Source organism: Neolamprologus brichardi, chromosome 7 (assembly GCF_056152115.1).
Source record: "Neolamprologus brichardi isolate AB-2024 chromosome 7, ASM5615211v1, whole genome shotgun sequence".
Lineage (NCBI taxonomy): Eukaryota > Metazoa > Chordata > Actinopteri > Cichliformes > Cichlidae > Neolamprologus > Neolamprologus brichardi.
This window is the reverse complement of record NC_142110.1, coordinates 69314887-69333131: the sequence shown is the minus strand read 5'-3', so window position 1 is coordinate 69333131 and position 18245 is coordinate 69314887. Positions and strand designations below refer to the sequence as shown.

Genomic DNA, 18245 nt, shown 5'->3' with positions numbered 1-18245 from the left:
AGTTGACCCAGACAACAAAGTAAAGCTAGTTTTCAGCTACGAGCCGACACAGAACCCACCGTATTAGCCAGAGGTCCCTTTACTACGGTTCGGAGCCGCGGACCTTCAGTAACAGTAATAAATCACAGCAATAGCACATTCATGTAGTTGTAAACAGCATGATAATATATTAAGTAATCCAGAGTATTCAGAATACGTTACTCTCATTGAGTAACGTAACGGAATACGTTACAGAATACATTTTGGGGCATGTAATCTGTAATCTGTAATGGAATACATTTTAAAAGTAACCTTCCCAACACTGACTATACAACACCATCAACTTCAGCTATCTGTCAGTACATACATTTTCTTTTTTTTCTATATTTAAACAACTAAAATATCCATACAATAAGAATGAAAGAAAAAAAAGAAAGAAAAAGAAGCAAAACAGGAAACAACAAACATAATAAATAAAAAATACATAAGGAAAAAGAAAAAGGAAAGAAAAATAAATAAATAAATGTAGGGAGTGTGTTCTTGTTTCCATTAATGTAACTAATATTTCCTCTGGTCTTCTAGTAGTTAACAAAGTCCAAATCTGAAGCAAAAGCTGGCCTGCGCTTTTTAATGTAGTCCATCCATTTCCTCCATCGTGATACAAACAGCTCCCTCTTGTAGTTCACATCTGCTGTCATGTTCTCCATCCTGTAAATGTCCACTGTGATGTTCATCCACATGTTCATAGTTGGGCTCTCTGAAGAAAGACGTTTTTTTGAGATGCTTTTTTGCCTGATGCCAGTAAAATATTAAACAAGTATTTATCGTTCTTTGTCCATCCTTCTGGCATATCCAAAAAATAGAGTTTTGCTTTACTAAGGTAAATATCTTCCAAATGTCTCTTGTATTGCTGCATGTATTCCCTCCAATAAGTTTAACATGACAGTCCCAGAAAATATGACAGTGATTTGCATTTGTATTTCCACAATTTCTCCAGCAAGCAGGAGGGTTACCTTCATAGTGAGATTTTTGGTGTAATAAAATATCTTATCAGCTCTGTGAGCTGCTACATTTCCATTGATATGCCCATATTGTTGTCCATTCTTCCTCCTTCATCTCTATTCCTCCCTCCATTTCCCATTTTGTTTTGATATATAAGGTTGAGTGTAATGTCATATTTGTTAATCCTTTATAGAGGTCACCTATAATACCTCTGTTTTTATTTGAACTGTATGCCCTTTTAAATACGTCTAGCAGCTGTTTACTTAATTCAGCCTTAGCTTTTATCTTTTTATTGACAAAATGCCTCATCTGTAGATATCTATACAAATCCTGTGTTTCTAATGAACATTTATCTTTCATTTGATCAAAACTCATTAGTCTCCCTTCCTCCATTACTGTACATAAAGCTGTTAATCCTTTATTTGTCCAATCTTTGAATCTGGTGTCCAATTTATTTGGAGCAAAATGTGTGTCGTATGCACACCACTTAAGAACTGCAACATCCTCTTCTAGTTTATATTCTTTTATTACTGTTTCCCAAATTTTAAAAGTCAGCTTGATCCATGGATTTTCAATAGTTTTTATTAAACCTTGCTGTCTGCTATAACAGCTGGTATGGGGATGGAAGTCAGACCCTCCTCAATGGCTTTCCATTGAGCATCGTATGAAGGATCACACCAGCATATCATAGGCCTTAATTGTGCTGCCCAATAATATTCCCTAAGAGAAGGTAAGCCCCACCCCCTTTTCCTTTGTTAAGTTGTAGGGTTTTAAATCTAATTCCTTGCCATATGTATCTTGACAAAATTTTATCCCATTCATTAAACTGTTTCTGGTTCATTTCTATTGGTAATGTTTGAAATAAATATAATAATTTAGGAAGAATATTAATTTTAATTGAGTCTATTCTCGAACATAAACTTAAATATGGAATTAGATTCCATCTTTTTAATTATCCGTGGGTTCAGGTGGGGTGGGCTGCTTTTTGCACCCTTGTGTATAAGATCAATAAAGTTTTTGGCCAAAGTATTGATCTCCCTCAGACGGTGGAGTCGAATGTTGTTGTTTGGCTGCTTCAGGCTCTGAGGTATCCTGGGACAGCAGATGTGGGGCAACACGTTCTCCCTAAGCGTGATATTTTATGCTAGGTGACAAATCGTTTTAGGCCACAGAGCTGTTAGCATCTCCTTCTCTCACACGTGTGCAAACAGACGATAACTCCCACCGAGGGTGATGCTGGCTCCAGGGGAGACGGAGATTACCATGGCAACAAATGTCTTGAACTGGCTGGACAGGTACGTTTCTGTGCACCTGTTGAGGTTTTAATCCCTTTACTTTATGTAATCCATCATTCAGTTGTGTTTTTGTTCTTTAACTGTAAATTTGAGGAATGGAAATGAGCCAGAGTTCACTTCAGACTTTAAAGGCACCACATTGGACTGTGAAACAGCCTGTTTCAGTTTAAGTTGTTTTGCATGCTCAAAACAATGTTCTGTCTCACTCCCATTTCTTCCTGTTGCCTGTTGAAGCTCGACTTGGAACCCTGTTAAGATCCAACCATGAAAAACAGGATTTTTTCAAGTGGTCTTAAACTTTTGATCGGGACTCTGTCTACCTTCCTTCTGTCTCTCTAACAGTCCCTGCATTTAAAGTCCCGACTCTAACGCACCATCCCCCTTTCTCCTCCTGCCGGCAGCAGCACAGTTTCACCCTGTTAGCCAGCAGCACCGGAGCGGTTCATTGATAACCCGACCCATCCGGTGTGTTTCACGGCTGTTTCCCAGCAAGGCTTCAGTTTGTCTTCTGTTGGATTATTTTACCTGCAGGCCTGTGTGATGATGTTGCTGCTGAATCGCACACTGAACAGCTGTAATCTCTTCTCTCTGCTGTTAGCGTGTTTTTGTGTTCTCCATGATGCTAACCACTCTTGTAAGAAAAGGGGAGGGGCTTGGAGAAATTCAGACACATCTCTTCTTTACTCAGAACTTTCTGTCAAACTAAATTCATTTAACAACTTGTACAGATCATTTAAGTGCGTGCTGTCTCTGGTCTCCAGAGCCGTCCTCACAGCAGACACCGTGAGGTCACTAATGGTTGTGACGGAGGCTTCAGGTGGGTCAGAATGTCTGTAAACTGCAGAATGAGAGCCAACAAAGTCCAAATGTACCAACAGGAAAAAACAAAACTAGATGTGACAGCTGTGCAGATCATAACCAACAAGACTCCAACATTATTAATGCGAAGAACAAGCCTGCGGTTAGCATGACAGGAAGTCGAGATGATGAAGATGGTCCAGCCTTCAAACTAAGACACGTGATGTATAAAAGTCTGTTTGAGGTTCCTGCACCATGCACTGTCTGCACAAGCTTCTTTGTCTTCGTCCATGTCTGCGAGACATCAGTGAGACATCAAATATACCTGATTTATCTTAAACGCCACACTGACTTCAACTTCTTCTTTTATCAGAGTTTGCAACGGGAATCTTTCCTGGAGAAAAAGCTGCGGAGAACTCGATGCCGTACGTGGTGTCAGTGCAGGACGACGAGGGTCGACGAGGGTGGAGGTTTTCTCTTTGTGGTCACTGGTGCACGCTGTGGCAACTCGTGAGTTTGATTTCCTGTTCATCGAGTTTATACAAAAACATTTTCAAACTTAGATCTGATGAATAAATACAGGTTACTGATGAGGCAGGTGTTATTGTAAAGGATAATAAAAGATGATTAACTTTAACATCATCAAATATTAATGACCTTTGGAACATGCAACAACAAACCTCTGACAGCTGTTGGTTACAGCACTGCTGACATTAGCCTGCATGTAACGACTGCTTGCTGAGAAATCAAGAGATCAGGTTTAAAACAGTTTAAATTTTAAATTCCCTCTCGCTGATTACTCCCTCAGTAACCTCACACACGTCGTTCTCGGCAACCACAACCTGAAGAACGGTAAAATCTATGAAAATTACCAACACGTCGGACTTGGTCATCATGTTACTCAAGGCAAGTCCATATTTGTAAGAACAACAGTTTCATTTGACGTATTTGTGGTATAATTATATTTTGAATAAACGCTTCTATGTTTCTATTTTTACTCCATGCTGTCTCCAGCTGTCTGAGAAAGTTCGATTAGACCACAGAGTACAAACAATTCAGCTTCCTGCTGACGAGATCGACGAGGTTCTGCGCCAGAACCCTAACCCAGAACTTCTGGCAGGTCAAGCAGCACAATCTTTCACGTTTTGTTGCAGGAAACTTTCCACCTTTCCATCATGTAAGTTTTTATAAATGTCATCAGTTTGACAAAGAATTTTAATTTACACTTATTTACTCGGGTCATTTTGCTTCCACGTTGGTTATTTTATTTTGTTTTTCTCTTTGTTGGATTTTTTTTTTTCTCGTGACTCTCAGATCCTGTTCATCAGGATTCATGTTTCCTCATCCTCACAAATGCCTCTGAAGATAACTGAAAAGCTTCTGCTTGATGGTATATGAAGAAATAAAAGCCAATATTAAAAAAGTGTTCTGTTTAATGCTAAAAAATCTGGTGGTTTGGAAGTTTGTTTGATTTCTGATGCAGTGCACTCGCTTGGCCACACGGCGGCGCTGTTGAGTTGTCAAATAGCTCAACAGAAACATTTCAATTCAATTCAATTTTATTTATATAGCGCCAAATCACAACAAAAGTCGCCTCAGGGCACTTCATAGGTACAGAGAAAAACCCAACAATCATATGACCCCCTATGAGCAGCACTTTGGCGACAGTGGGAAGGAAAAACTCCCTTTTAACAGGAAGAAACCTCCAGCAGAACCAGGCTCAGGGAGGGGCGGCCATCTGCTGTGATTGGTTGGGGTGAGAGAAGGAAGACAGGATAAAGACATGCTGTGGAAGAGAGACAGAGATTAATAACAGATATGATTCAATGCAGAGAGGTCTGTTAATACATAGTGAGTGAGAAAGGTGACTGGAAAGGAAACACTCAATGCATCATGGGAATCCCCCGGCAGCCTACATCTATTGCAGCATAACTAAGGGAGGATTCAGGGTCACCTGGTCCAGCCCTAACTATATGCTTTAGCAAAAAGGAAAGTTTGAAGCCTAATCTTGAAAGTAGAGATAGTGTCTGTCTCCCGAATCCAAACTGGAAGCTGGTTCCACAGAAGAGGGGCCTGAAAACTGAAGGCTCTGCCTCCCATTCTACTTTTAAATACTCTAGGAATGATGTGGAGTTTGTTTTTCGTTCGTGCCGTTTACAGATGTCCACTGAACGCATCACGTGCAGGCTGGGATGATGGTGGTTTCTAAGGAAACCATCCCTGACTGTGTTTCAGGGAAAATAAAAAAAACATCCACTTTAAACACCTGACGGAGGGTTCAGGTTAACATGAGGTGTCTGACTCACCTGTGACAGGTAAACCGGAGTGTAAGAGACCCACAGGTGCATTAAGTCTTCAGGAGGTTGAACAACAAGAATTTAGTCTTCATGAATTCACAGACCTCTTTACATCATGACACCAAAGCACAGCTTTAACTTCTGTGCAATGAAACACACCTGTGTCCTGGAAGTGATGTCACAGTGGCTGTTTCTTCACTTCCTGTTTGAGGTGAAGGCACCTTGACGACTTGTTAGGCTCATGAAGATTTGACCTCTCAGCCCGGCGTCCCCAGCCTGGAGGAGGTCCTGAGGGTCATCATGTGGGCCGAGGTCTGATGGTTGGGATGGACTCACCTGGGATCGGGTCTCCTCCTTTACTCAGATTCCTTCTGCTGAACAACCTGCTGGTCGTTTGAATTCACTTTAAAGCTTTAAAACTTTTCATCAGTTTAAAAAAGTGCCGGCATGTTAAAGCTGCACTCAGGGAAAGACATGTGACTGATTGTTTAATCCAATCACATCAGTCGGGTTGGCTCGTCACACATCAGGAGGAGATGCCACCCCACTCCCCGCACCTCTCTAAACACACCTGGGCATCAGCCCCTCCAACAAACAGAAATGACTTAACCAAAAATGTGATGATGTCATCAGGTGTGTTTCAGAGACAGTGGATCTGAGGAACAGTGATCCAGACAGGTGAGACCAGACAGGTAACAGGTGATGATGACGCAGCAGAAACATCAGGAACATCTGTTGGTTGGATTAGAAACCGACAGAGAAACGTTTTTAAATGTGCCTCACGAGTGAAACCCGTTTAAACACTCAACTTTCATTCAGGCTTTACTTTGAAAGGCACTTCCGCTCACTTCCTGCACACGCTGTGTCGAATGCTGCCAGCGTGACTGCGCAGCTCGTGCACAGAGAGAGGGGAGCGCCCTGTGTCGGTGCTGAAGGACGGACTCGGGGACCGACACCGGACCGACCGGGACTCCGGCGGACGTGATTGAAGACCGCATGAGCCTCGCAGGTAAAGGTGAGTCTGTGCTCGGAGTCACGCGCTCGTGCTGCGGGGATTTGGTTTCTATTGTTGAGTCTATTGAGATCTTATTTTAATATTTTCCTTCATAAGTGATAAACTGCTTTATATGCAGCAGCTTTGTTTCCATAGGTGTGCGTTAATAGCACGTGCACACGTTAGTAATCACATTACTGCTGTAATAAACCGTCTGTTATGGATACGGACTGAACGAAAGCTTTAAATGATGTCAGATATCAATGAAACCTCTGATTGAACTTAATGTGAGTTTGATGCACGTGAACGCGTCAGGCGGAGGTAACTCTCCACCCTCCTCCACCTAAAATCTATTCAAATAAATAACTCACCAGAGACCAGAAGATATGTTACAGACACCACCTTATATAAAAGATGTGGCCACAGACTGTACATAAAAGATGGAAGCATCAACAGACTGTATAAAAAAGTAGAAGTAACCACATGACATCACCCGTCTGTGAAGCCGCCGTTTAAGCACTTTGACCTGACTTTTGTTTCCACATGTGATCGTTCACGCCTCAACACAAAACCCACCAAACTAAGCCAACAAACCCCGGGCCGTTTCACAGAGGAACTATTTTTTCTTTCTGTCTACATCCGCCAACCAAAGAAGCGAGCTAACGGGCGCTCTCGGGCTCGTCCTTCTACACAGAGACATGCTGCTGGGATGTTAAAGATATGAAGGAATGAAGGAGAGAGGGAATGAAAAAAGTCAGGAAGGATGGAAGACAGGGGAGGGAGGAAAGAAGGAAAAGGAAGCTGGAGGGAGGACGTGATGATGTAGGAATGACTTTCAGAGTAAAAGTTTAAAGTGATAAAGTCGCAGATTTTCAGGGAAAACCTGATTTTGAGCTCATTCGAGAAGCACCCGTCTTCAGCCTGATCAGCTGTGCTTGGTTTGCAGAAGATGAAGTAATCAGGTTACACTTCATTATCAGATTATCAGTAATATGATTGGATCCCGGGGTTATACGGTCAGAGTTGTTCCCGCGCTGCTCACAAAGAAACACAGCAAATCCAGCATGTCCAAATTAACACTGTCAGATTTGATTTCAACACTATTAAAGTGTCTATATGGGTCCACACCAGAGAGTGTTAATTTAACTCTTTTTGGAGAGTTGGTACGTTAACTCTGATTTAGTGTTAAACACCAAATCTGTCTGGAGTTGATAATTTAACACTTGGTGTTAAGAGTTTATACATTAACTCTCAAAGAGTATTTTAGTTTAACTACGTAAGAGTTATCTTCTAATTAATTCTAAAAAGCGGGAATTTTACTGTTCTGAACTTCTAGAAATTTCTTTTGGAAATAAACATTTACTAAAAAGACGCAATGGTTTTTGAAAAACATTTATTCTGAACTGTGCACCACAATTTCAAAACATTTTCTAAAGATGTAACAGTGTACATGTTCTCACTATCATTAGAATTTTGTTTATCAAAAGGTCTGACATAGGTGAGCTGGTAAATGCAAATAACAGCATTCTCATCACTTATTTCTTCAACAGAATATACATGTCCTTCATTCATCACTTTGTGGAACTTCAATGCACTTCTGCTCTCCCCCATATTCCATCTTCACAAGCATATCCTATGTGGAGAGTGAATAAAATTAGTTGACACTAATTAATGGCACAAATCAATTGCAGCACAGTAAAAAAAAAGGAATCCTTTTTGAGCCATTACTTGTGTAAGGTATTTCCCCAAAAGACAAGGACACAGGCAACAGGTAATACTGAACTAAATGTAAAACCTCAACCTTTTTCATTTTTACCTAAACCGTGTGCACAAAACTCTGGAGGAATCTAAATGCTAACGTAGAACCAGTCAGGACGTCTGCTACTGCTGTTTGCTCGGGTTTTTTTATGGGAGATCATTTTCAGGCTTCAAGTAGCACCATTATACCAACATTTCATATTCTAGACATTGTTTTAGGTGTATTTGGCCAAAGGTTTGACTGAAAATTCACATGCAAGCTTTTTTTCAAAGCTGTGGTATTTGCCCGCAAACAATACATTTCAGCTAGCTAAAACAGAATATTATGCTATCAGCGAGCAACATGGCTAATGCCTTTCACACAGCTTTGTCTCAACTCCAAAGAGCCACAGAAGTAAAAGCTAATAATAATAATTGAAACAATCTTTGAAAAAATGACTTACCAAGCATGGCAAACAACTCAAATATGTAGAGCAAAATGTTCTGAAACGGCTTCACTTCAGCTTCGATTGGAGCCGTGCTGGGGGCGGAGTCTGTGAATTTACTCTATTAGTGTCATAGCCCCTGTAGGAGTTCAGAGTTAAGAGGTCAAGAGTTAATGTTTCCATTGTAACACTTCCAGATTTGAAATAGAAACACTCATTTTTAACACTCGATTTTAACTACTATCATTTTACACCTCAGAGTTACATTAAAAGAATGTGACTCTACTTAGAGTAAAATTAACTCTAAGACTACTAACACCAAAACATTTAACACTTTTGAATTTGCTGTGAAAGCGTCGGCCTCTGAGGTGTCGTGTTTTACATTTCAAATAAAGACTCAGTGAGAAATACAGATAACAACAAGTGTAATTTCCACCTTCATGAAACGCTTTGCACAGAAGCTCAGGAGGGTCTGTAAGAAAGAGTGATGAGGATTTTATCTACATGAGTAAAAGTAGAAACGAGGAGCTCCTTTTGTTGCTGTGAGGCTGTGGGGTTGTTGTGTGAGTCGGCCTCTGCAGCTCCTCACTCAAAGAGGTGTTTTGTTTGTGGTGCTGGACACACACACACACACAGACACACACAGACACACACACTGAGGCCTGCAGGGGAGGTGCTGCATGCTAATGACAGCGAGGCACAAAGTTAATGCAGCTGCAGAGACAGAAGCTCACTGTCAGTGTTGGTCTGCAGGACCAAATCAGGCCCAGAGCTGTTTAAATGTCTCAACCTGCAGTTTGTTCTTAATGACCAGCAGGGGGCGACTCTCATAGCAACTGCAAAATTGCATTTGTCCCGTCTTCCTGGTTGCAGCAGATGGCCCCGCCCCTCCCTGAGCCTGGTTCTGCTGGAGGTTTCTTCCTGTTAAAAGGGAGTTTTTCCTTCCCACTGTCGCCAAAGTGCTGCTCATAGGGGGTCATATGATTGTTGGGCTTTTCTCTGCAGCAGGACTGGGCGATAAACCGAGTTTTTAAAAATATCGATATATTTTTATACGAGATATAAGATGTGACAACATCCTTTATATCGATATAGTTACGTTATAATTATACTTGTGGAGCCGCAAGTTTGCCTCTCTTTCGTCCACTTTTGTCTCAACGTAACGTTACTCGGCCTCCCCCTCCTACCTCATCGCTTCACCTGCAGGCAGTAACAAGATGGACACGGCAAATCTCCGTTAACGAGTTACTGCGCATCGCCCCGTGCGTGGGGCTGGATGGCGTCAACGTGTTAACGAGCTAACCACGCTAACGCCATGCAGCCCAGAGGGGCTGCACAGCCTAAAATCCTTTCACTTTCTCAAAAGTTGACAGTGCGCCTTATGTATGAGTTCTGCTTGTGCTTGATGACCACGAACCGCTTTTCTGTGGAGCACGGCGCTCAGCAACCTGTCAAAAAATATATATTAGCTTCATGTCTCAGCTGCATTTCTGTTGAGAAATGAGAATAAAACCTCTCGAGCTTTTGTGCCACATAAAATCGGTAATAACGGTCATAACGACGGCCCGCTAGCATGCGCTACCAAATAATGTGCTTTGTTGTGTATCAGACGGACGAAAGCTAAACCAGTTCCACTGAAGTTGCAGCATTTTTACAAACCAGTTCAGGTTCATCTGTTTCGTTCAACGATCCACTTTCGCTCTTCTCATTCTGCGTCGCCACCATGTGCGTATGAAAACAAAGGCACTGCGCATGCACGTTTAACCCAAATTCTATCGCCATGTTTCATTTTCTTATCGTTGCCCAACGTTACACCGGTGTTACCGTGAACGGTATGATATGGCGCAGCACTAATCCAGAGACTATTTTATTAAAGTAAAACATGTTTGGGATTCTAATAAAAGTAGAAGTTGTGCATTAAAGTCTTGCTGTGCAAGTAGAATTACATGTTGGAAAGAGCGACTCACAGCCAACTCCTCACGCCCCCACCTGCACGGGTTAACGTGCATCGTCGTGGTGTGCTCGTTCTCACCCAGACGGTTTCATTTTGGTCTCGTCTGACTGAACAAACAGCTGTTTGTCTTCACCGAGCTTCTCTTCAGGCTTTTTGTACCTCGAGCTTTGCTGTATGCAAAGTCTTGCACGCTATCGGAAACACCACTTTGCATAGATAATCCGGAAGCTCGGAAGATAACACTTAACTGTCCTCTCATCAGCGTGAGGTTTCGGAGTCATCATTCGATGACACGGCTCTTCCTGTTCCTCCACCACTGCTGCATGAAACCGCCCGCCTGATATCTTCTCTTGTTTATCTCATTACCAATCTTTTTTTTAGAAAGACAAGCTGTTGTTCACATGGGTGCAGGGTTTAGAGCTTCACACAGAACCTGCAAACTGCTGACAAAATGCAAATTAGGGTCTAAATGTTTAGATAAAACAGCGGCTTTAAGGAACAAGCCGAACCACATCCACCAAATGAAAAAGCGTCCTTTTCAGGAGCGTAAAAACCGAGTGATGGAGTTTAAGTATCTCAATTTTATGTTTGCAAACTGCATCGATCGATCTTTCTCTTTGTGCCCTCACCTGTGCGGATGCCACCTGTGCCGATGCCACCTGTGCCGATGCCACCTGTGCGGATGCCACCTGTGCAGATGCCACCTGGGCCACTACTGAAAGAATAAGTGGCAGAAATGAGATTCCTCTAAGGGTCTCTGCGTATACATAACGTCACCATAACCAAGAAAACTTTAAAAAGTTTCCTGTGTAAGTTTTTCTCAACTGATGAGTCAAAACAAGCCATGTTTAATCAATCAAAGCTTTTTCATTAAGTACCAGAAGAAATCTGAGCATCCAACCGAAGACCTACGTGTTCTTAGAACGACACTCTTTCAATAAAATCTCCTCCGAGGGTGTGAATACCAACATTATCTGCGATCTTTGAGTGATTCCTGGAAAACAACCTGACTTTGGTTTTGTTAGCATTAAGAGCCAACTGTTACTGTGAAGCAGCAGCTAGAAGAGGTGGACAGGTTCATGTAGCTGGGTTGCACTTTTAGCAGTGACGGGGACGTGGAGCATGGCGTTAAGTGCAGAATTGGGAAAGCATGGGCGGCCTTTCAACGATTACGACCTATATGGATGACCACCGCACTGCCTTTATCAACCAAGTTGCGGCTCCTGAAGACCGACGGCACTGTGCGCAGCGGAGACTTGGAAATCAACTGCAAACATCAACCGCCATCTTGACGTCTTCCAACAACGTTGGTCAAGATCAAGATCACATATCGGGATCGCGTTACCAATGAAGAAGTATATCGCCGTGCGGGAGTAGAGCCGCTCCATGTCCAAGTCACCAAGCATTGGTTCAGATTTGGCGGTCACATCCTTACGCTACCCGAGACCTGCCCGTGTCGCGGTTCTGTGGAACCCGAAGAATGGAAAGAGACGGCGAGGAAGACCTAAAATAACATGGAGGACTTTCCTTGAAGATTTACGTTCAGTCGAACTGTCGTGGGATGAAGCAACAACTGCCGCGATAGACCGAGTTCGATGGCGTTCTCTTGTCGCCCAATGCGCCGATCGGCGCGGGAGGATCTAAGTCTAAGTAAGAGCCAACTTTAGACGGCACAGTAATGCCTGCAGCTGCTGACAGGAAGCCCGACAACCTGATCCAGAGGTGAGCCAGCCGAGTAAAGTCTGCATAAAGGAGCTGCATATTCTTTCTAATATTATTCATAAAAAAGGAAAATAAAACAGGGTCTAGAGCGGAGCCCTGGGGGACGCCTTCATCTTCAGGAATCTTTACTACATCTGTATAAACACACTGAGTTTTATCTCCTAACAGCAGCTCAACAAACACAGCCGAGTGTCCTTCCCGTCCACTTTGTTACCATCAGAGATGCTGATGCTCTTCATACATCCTGGTACTTAAGGTCAAAGTTTGGATTCAGACGGCAGTTGTTCAAATCTGAGAGGTCAGAGGCTGCTTTCTAGATTTTAGGGATGATATTATTCTGGATACTCAGATTAAAATATGAACAGTGGGCTCAGAAGTAAAGTCAGCTGACTTTTTTGGACCAATAGATTTCAAAGCTTTATGGATCGCAGTAATAGAAATATGTCTAAAGACAAACGGGTCCTTCAAAGATGGTTGAGAGTAAACGGCGACTGCAGAAGAGACAGAGAGAGAGGAAACATCCCTCCGCCTTCAGTGATCTGCAGGATACGGCGTCTTGATGCTCGGAGAGGCAGGTGGTGAAGTTTGAATGTGGCTTTCGAGGAGTTTTCTTATCGTTTGCATAGATGCAATTCACCAGGAGCCACGACGACACAGAACGAGCTGCTCTGTGTGCAGGTCGGAGGTTTGAAGACATTCAGACGGTTTCCTTTGATCGAGCTCTTCATGCTCTGAAGAACTGACGCAGGTGATGATGACGATCATTATTCTTCTTCACTCTGCTGGAGCGGCTTTGCATGAGTCACAGATCAGAATAATCCTTCTTTATCTCATACTGCCCCCCTTCAAAGACAGCTTTTTTCTGATTGGCTGGTCCGTGTAAACAGCAGGTTTCAATCTCAGATGGGTGGAGCCTCTCTGTATGACATCACACAGATGCAAGAGTAGAAAAAACTGTGATAAACGTGTTCAGGCCTGCAGGAGCTCATCGGGAGTCATGTGACAGGAAATGAGGAGAAAGAGGAGAGTAGCACTTTTCCGGTTGTTGCACCAGCTGAGGTGTCTGACTCCATCATCCCGGGGGGGGGGGGGAGGACAAGGAGGAAGAGGAGGAGGGTTCAGCACCAGCTGTCAGCCGAAGCAGGTGAAAGAGTGTAAGCATCTCGCCTGTTACCGAGGCAACTGTAGTGCGTTCCCACCTCTTTCGGTGTCACGGGCATGTTTGCACGAGTCGACTCAGCTGCTTCTCTGAGGTTTTATCTTCATTTTCTCTGAATATATCCTTCGTTTCAGCGGCCGTGGCGGTACGGCCGGGCTGTGGAAACGTTCACTCACATGTGTGTGCGTCATATCTGAGAAAAGCTTTTCTCCCCACAGCGTTAAACCCCCATCTTTAAACCCCCCTCACCAGGAAACATAAAAAACTGTTTTTGGAGGTTTTCTGAAAATGAGGAAGTGATCGTGCTGATGCTGAGAGGAAGTGTGTTAATGTGATCCGCTGATAACTCGAGCAGCGCGTCGTGTACAGATCCACTGTCTGATTGACGCGGTCCTCCCATCGCCCACCTCTCTCTGCTCTGAACATTAGAAACATTAGAAACATTAGAAACATTAGAAACATTAGAAACTGCTCGTGTTTGTTTGTTTGAAGGATAAAAGTGAAACCACATGATTTCATTCTGCATCAAGCGGCTTCCTCTGCTTACAGTGAGCCCACAGACGCCATGACGAACGCGCTGAAGGAGGCGCACGGCAACAGAATGATGCCGGGGCAGAGGTGCACTCTGGGAAATGAAGTCACTGCAGTTCTTTTCATCACAATCTCATTTTTGCACGTCGACGATGTCGGTGTGAGGCTGTTTCCACACACACACACTGCACGTGAGAAGCCATCTTCCTCCCCCATCGTGCTGTTGCCATGGCAGCACAGGCGTAACGTGTGGTCCTTCAGATCGAAGGTTTTCTCTGCAGCTCAGCTGACCAATCAGAGTGCAGCCTCATGTACACACAGTCTGAATCCTGGATGATGTATCATCTGTGATCACAGCTGCTGATATGATAGGAAACGTGCATTTTTCAGAGTTCCTCTTACCTTTCACAATAAAAGCCCTTCACATAGACACTGTCAGAGGGAACTAATGAAGCCACTTGCTAAAGTGATTTCTGCTCTCTGGTTACTTGTCATGAAATAAAAGCCTCTGATAAATAAAGAGGTTTTGTTGTTTTGGTAAAGACAACAACAAAAATAAATGTAATAAAAATGTTTGTTTTCATTTAAAAACTAAAATAAGACGTGACGGCGTGTTTGTGTGCGACAGCTGCACAGGTTCGTTTGATGATTAAAACTCTTGATGCTGTTTTTCCTCCTGACTTTCCAGGGTGGTGATGATGATGTCAGAGCAGCTGGAGCTCAGTGATGATGTAGGTCTCCTGCCCCCCCATGAGGTGGAGCCCCCCAGGGAGGAGGATGGACCCTGCCCCCTGCCCTTCAGGTGAGAAACTGCAGCTTGTTCCTGAGTCTGAGGACGGCCGGACGCTCGCTTACACTCAAAGTGTGAGCAAAACAGAAGGAGGAGCCACAGCCTCATTAGTCCTGACAGAGTGTGTGTGTGTGTCTGTGTGTGTGTGTGTGTGTGCGTGCGTGCGTGTGTGTGTGTGTGTGCGTGTGTGTGTGTGTGTGTTTGGCAGCAGATTAAAGCTGAGGAGACGTGCAGCAGAGACAGTCGGCAGTGAGAGGAAGCCTCAGTGTCTCTCACTGCGCTCTTATTCCCGTCACGTATGAAGCTGCAGTCACAGTGTGTGTGTGTGTGTGTGTGTGTGTGTGTGTGTGTGTGCGTGTGTGTGTGTGTGTGTGTGTGTGTGTGTGTGTGTGTGTGTGCGTGTGTGTGTGTGTGTGTGTGTGTGTGTGTGTGTGTGTGTGCGTTTGCACCACGTGCAATCAGCTCACGTTTCCAGGCAGCAGAGAAAGCCGGAGAGGCCAAACGGGAGGAAAACCCCAGAAACACTCAAAGGCTGCGTTCACTCTGCAGGTCTTGATGCTCAATTATTTTTGATCAAATCAGATTTTTTTGTCTGCTCGTTCACACTACAAATAAAATGTGACAGCAAACGCGCTCTAGTGTGAACGCTCAAAGCGGCGCATGCACAAAAGAAGACGTCACACACAACGCGCTCTGTTTAGACCCAGACCAACAGTATGTTTGACTGATTTTAGAGAGGGAGAGCTTCACCAATATGCCAAAAACTGGGATGACCAGACGTGGGCGTGGCGTCCACACCTGCAGGTTAAAGCTCCATCACGCAGAGAAGATGTGATGACAGAGGCGAAACAGCGTCGTCTCGGGGGACGGCCGTGGCTCAGGGGATTGGGAAGCTCATCTGTAACCGGAAAGTTGTCAGTTCGATCCCCCTGCTCTCTGTCCTGGTCGTTGTGTCCTTGGGCACTTTACCCTACCGCCTACTAGAGATGGACCGATCCGATATCACGTATCGGTCTGATACTGACGTAAATTACTGGATCGGATATCGGAGAGAAATAAAAAATGTAATCGATCCATTAAATATCAAAAAAGCACCTCACAAAACTACGACACGGCGTAACTCAGCTCATAACCGTAGCAGCAGTGTGGTCACGTGATAGAGCGCTGTGTGTGTTTGTAGCCTCAAACCAGCATTTCATCTCCGAGGAAGTTTTCCCAGAGAGAAGTAAAGCAAGTGCGTAAGTTCATCTCTGAATGTTTGTAAAGCATTTAGGGCATTCTCTCTCTCTCTCTCTCTCTCTCTCTCTCTCTCTCCTGCTCCTGCTTCAATCATAAACTGATCAATGATCAGCTGATCGTCTCTCTTCTTTGTTTTTGTCTCACTTTGCACCAGAAAGAGGAAACCAGCGGCTGAACAACAGCAGCCCGTTTAAGCTTGATCAGCTGTTGTTAGAATTTATTTAATATTATTTCTACACCAGGATCTTTTTCTACAGCTGACGTCACTGTGCAGGGGCGGATCTAGCAAAGTTTAGCCAGGGGGGCCGATAGGGCATGAACAGGGAAAAGGGGGCACAAAGACATACTTTTCTTTCTTATTCTCATTTAAAATGTCGAGCTTTTAATAAATAATTATCTGACTCTTACACCCAAAGTTTTAATCTGATGTAAAATGTATAGAAGTCCATTACTGTATATAGTAACTGTTAAGTCTAATATACCCTAGTAAGCTGTAGTACTTTTTCCTTTGGGAACCATCTGTGCAGTCTGCAGTTCTGTTGAAGAAAGATGTTGAATCTGTTTAATTATTCTTGGAAAATAATTTATTTCTGTGCATTTTTTTCACACTGCATCAAATTAAAGTTGATTACGTCGATTAAGCATCATGAGGTGGAGGGTGGGGGGGGGGGGGGGTTCCCTATTTTTTTTTTTTTTTTGCTTAATATTTCTGCTAAGTACTCTTTAAAACACCAGAATAGGGAGGATGGAGCAGGTTTAAGTTTATTAGATTGATCAGTTTTGCTGAACTATGAAATATTTTGTTGTGTTTTTTACATACAGGTTTAACAGAATAGCTTTAGTGTTGTTGTTTATTTACAAAATGCAGCAAGATATTAAAAAACAGTTTTATTGATTAAAGAACACTATATCGGATTCATATCGGTATCGGCCGATATCCAAATTTATGATATCGGTATCGGACATAAAAAAGTGGTATCGTGCATCTCTACCGCCTACTGGTGATGGTCAGAGGGGCCGATGGCCGATATGGCAGCCTCGCCTCTGTCAGTCTGTCCCAGGGCAGCTGTGGCTACACCTGTAGCCTCCACCAGTGTGTGGATGTGAGAGTGAATGGATGCCTTTGGGTGGCTAGAAAAGTGCTATATGAATGCAGTCCATTATTATTATTATCATTAATGTTCCTCAGTGTGAACATCTCATCATCAGCAGGAATCAGGATGACCTGCGACCTTCACGCAGCGCTGCACTGAAACCAGACTCAGTCCTGTGTCGGTGCGTGGCTCTGATCCGTCATGATCGAGCGTCTTTGGGTTCAGAGTCCTTGTTTTATTTTGAAGGTGTGCTGAACTTTGATGTTGGTGGTTCAGCTTTTAGTCTTTGCTGTCAGGCTTCTGTTGGTCTGATGTTTATGTCTCTCGGCTAGCCTAACCGTCTCCGCGTCCACCTTTGTCGCTGTTTGCGATTCCTTGTTTATTTACTTCCTGTTTTATTTTGGTAGGGGCCATCTTCTGTATCTTGCATTTCCTGTGATTGATCAGCATTAAAGCTGAGTTTTGAGTTTCCTCCGGTCTCCTGCATCTCCGTGGCGTCCACACCTGCAGGCTAAAGCTCCATCACGCAGAGAAGAGGCCAGATGTGACGACGGAGGCGAAACAGCGCCGTCTCCTCTGGACCAAAACGGATCTCTGACCCATCCAAACATGGACGCCGCGTGAAGAGCAGAGGGGTGTAAAATATTTTTGTATTTAAGAAATAAATCTTTTGTTCCCGTGGGTCTCACGGAGCCTCGTTTTTGAGGGAAAGTGTGTCGACTAAACCCGGCTTGGCTCCTGAACAACAATTTTCTAATCTGTTGTGCGGCGTGAACACGTCCTCCTCTCTCTGCCCCACTTTCCCCGCACGCTCCAACAGTTTGCACAGTTACTTCTTTTATGGCGTTTTCAGTGGGAGAGGGAAGCGTGCCAGTCTGTCGGCGCTGCAGCGGCCAGCTCGTTAATAACACTCATCAGCATCGCTGGCGGTCAGACCTTCTCCTCAGCTCGTCATTTGTTTCCTCTTTGCATAAACCTCACATGGATGCACCCCTTCCTGCCCACGGTGCATTTACATGAGCAGGAAACCTGACACGAGGAGGCGTGTGACCAAACTGCAGAGCTGTGTGTCAGAAGGTGGATTAACACCTTCGGCTCAGCTCTGATGTTTCCTCACTCTTCATGTTTCACGTGACCGGTCAGACGTTTCTTTCCTCGCGCCGCCGTCAGCAGCCGAGCAGGAGTTTATGAAAACATGGGAGACGACA

At 43.9% G+C, this 18245-nt stretch overlaps 1 protein-coding gene across 2 annotated transcripts in view; it reads left to right on the top strand.

Moving 5' to 3' along the window:
• The first annotated feature begins 6255 nt into the window (after window positions 1–6255).
• The window catches only part of gramd2ab (GRAM domain containing 2Ab), a 21533-nt gene continuing 9543 nt past the window's right edge, over window positions 6256–18245 (top strand). Inside the window, exons 1-2 of one of the 2 annotated variants that reach the window (XM_087844289.1) lie at window positions 6256–6380; window positions 14603–14716. In XM_087844289.1, coding sequence (XP_087700415.1) covers window positions 14610–14716 — 107 coding nt within the window. In that variant the 5' untranslated portion in view covers window positions 6256–6380; window positions 14603–14609. Of the gene's footprint in view, window positions 6387–14602; window positions 14717–18245 lie in introns of both variants that reach the window. The other variant, XM_087844288.1, reaches the window with a different exon arrangement.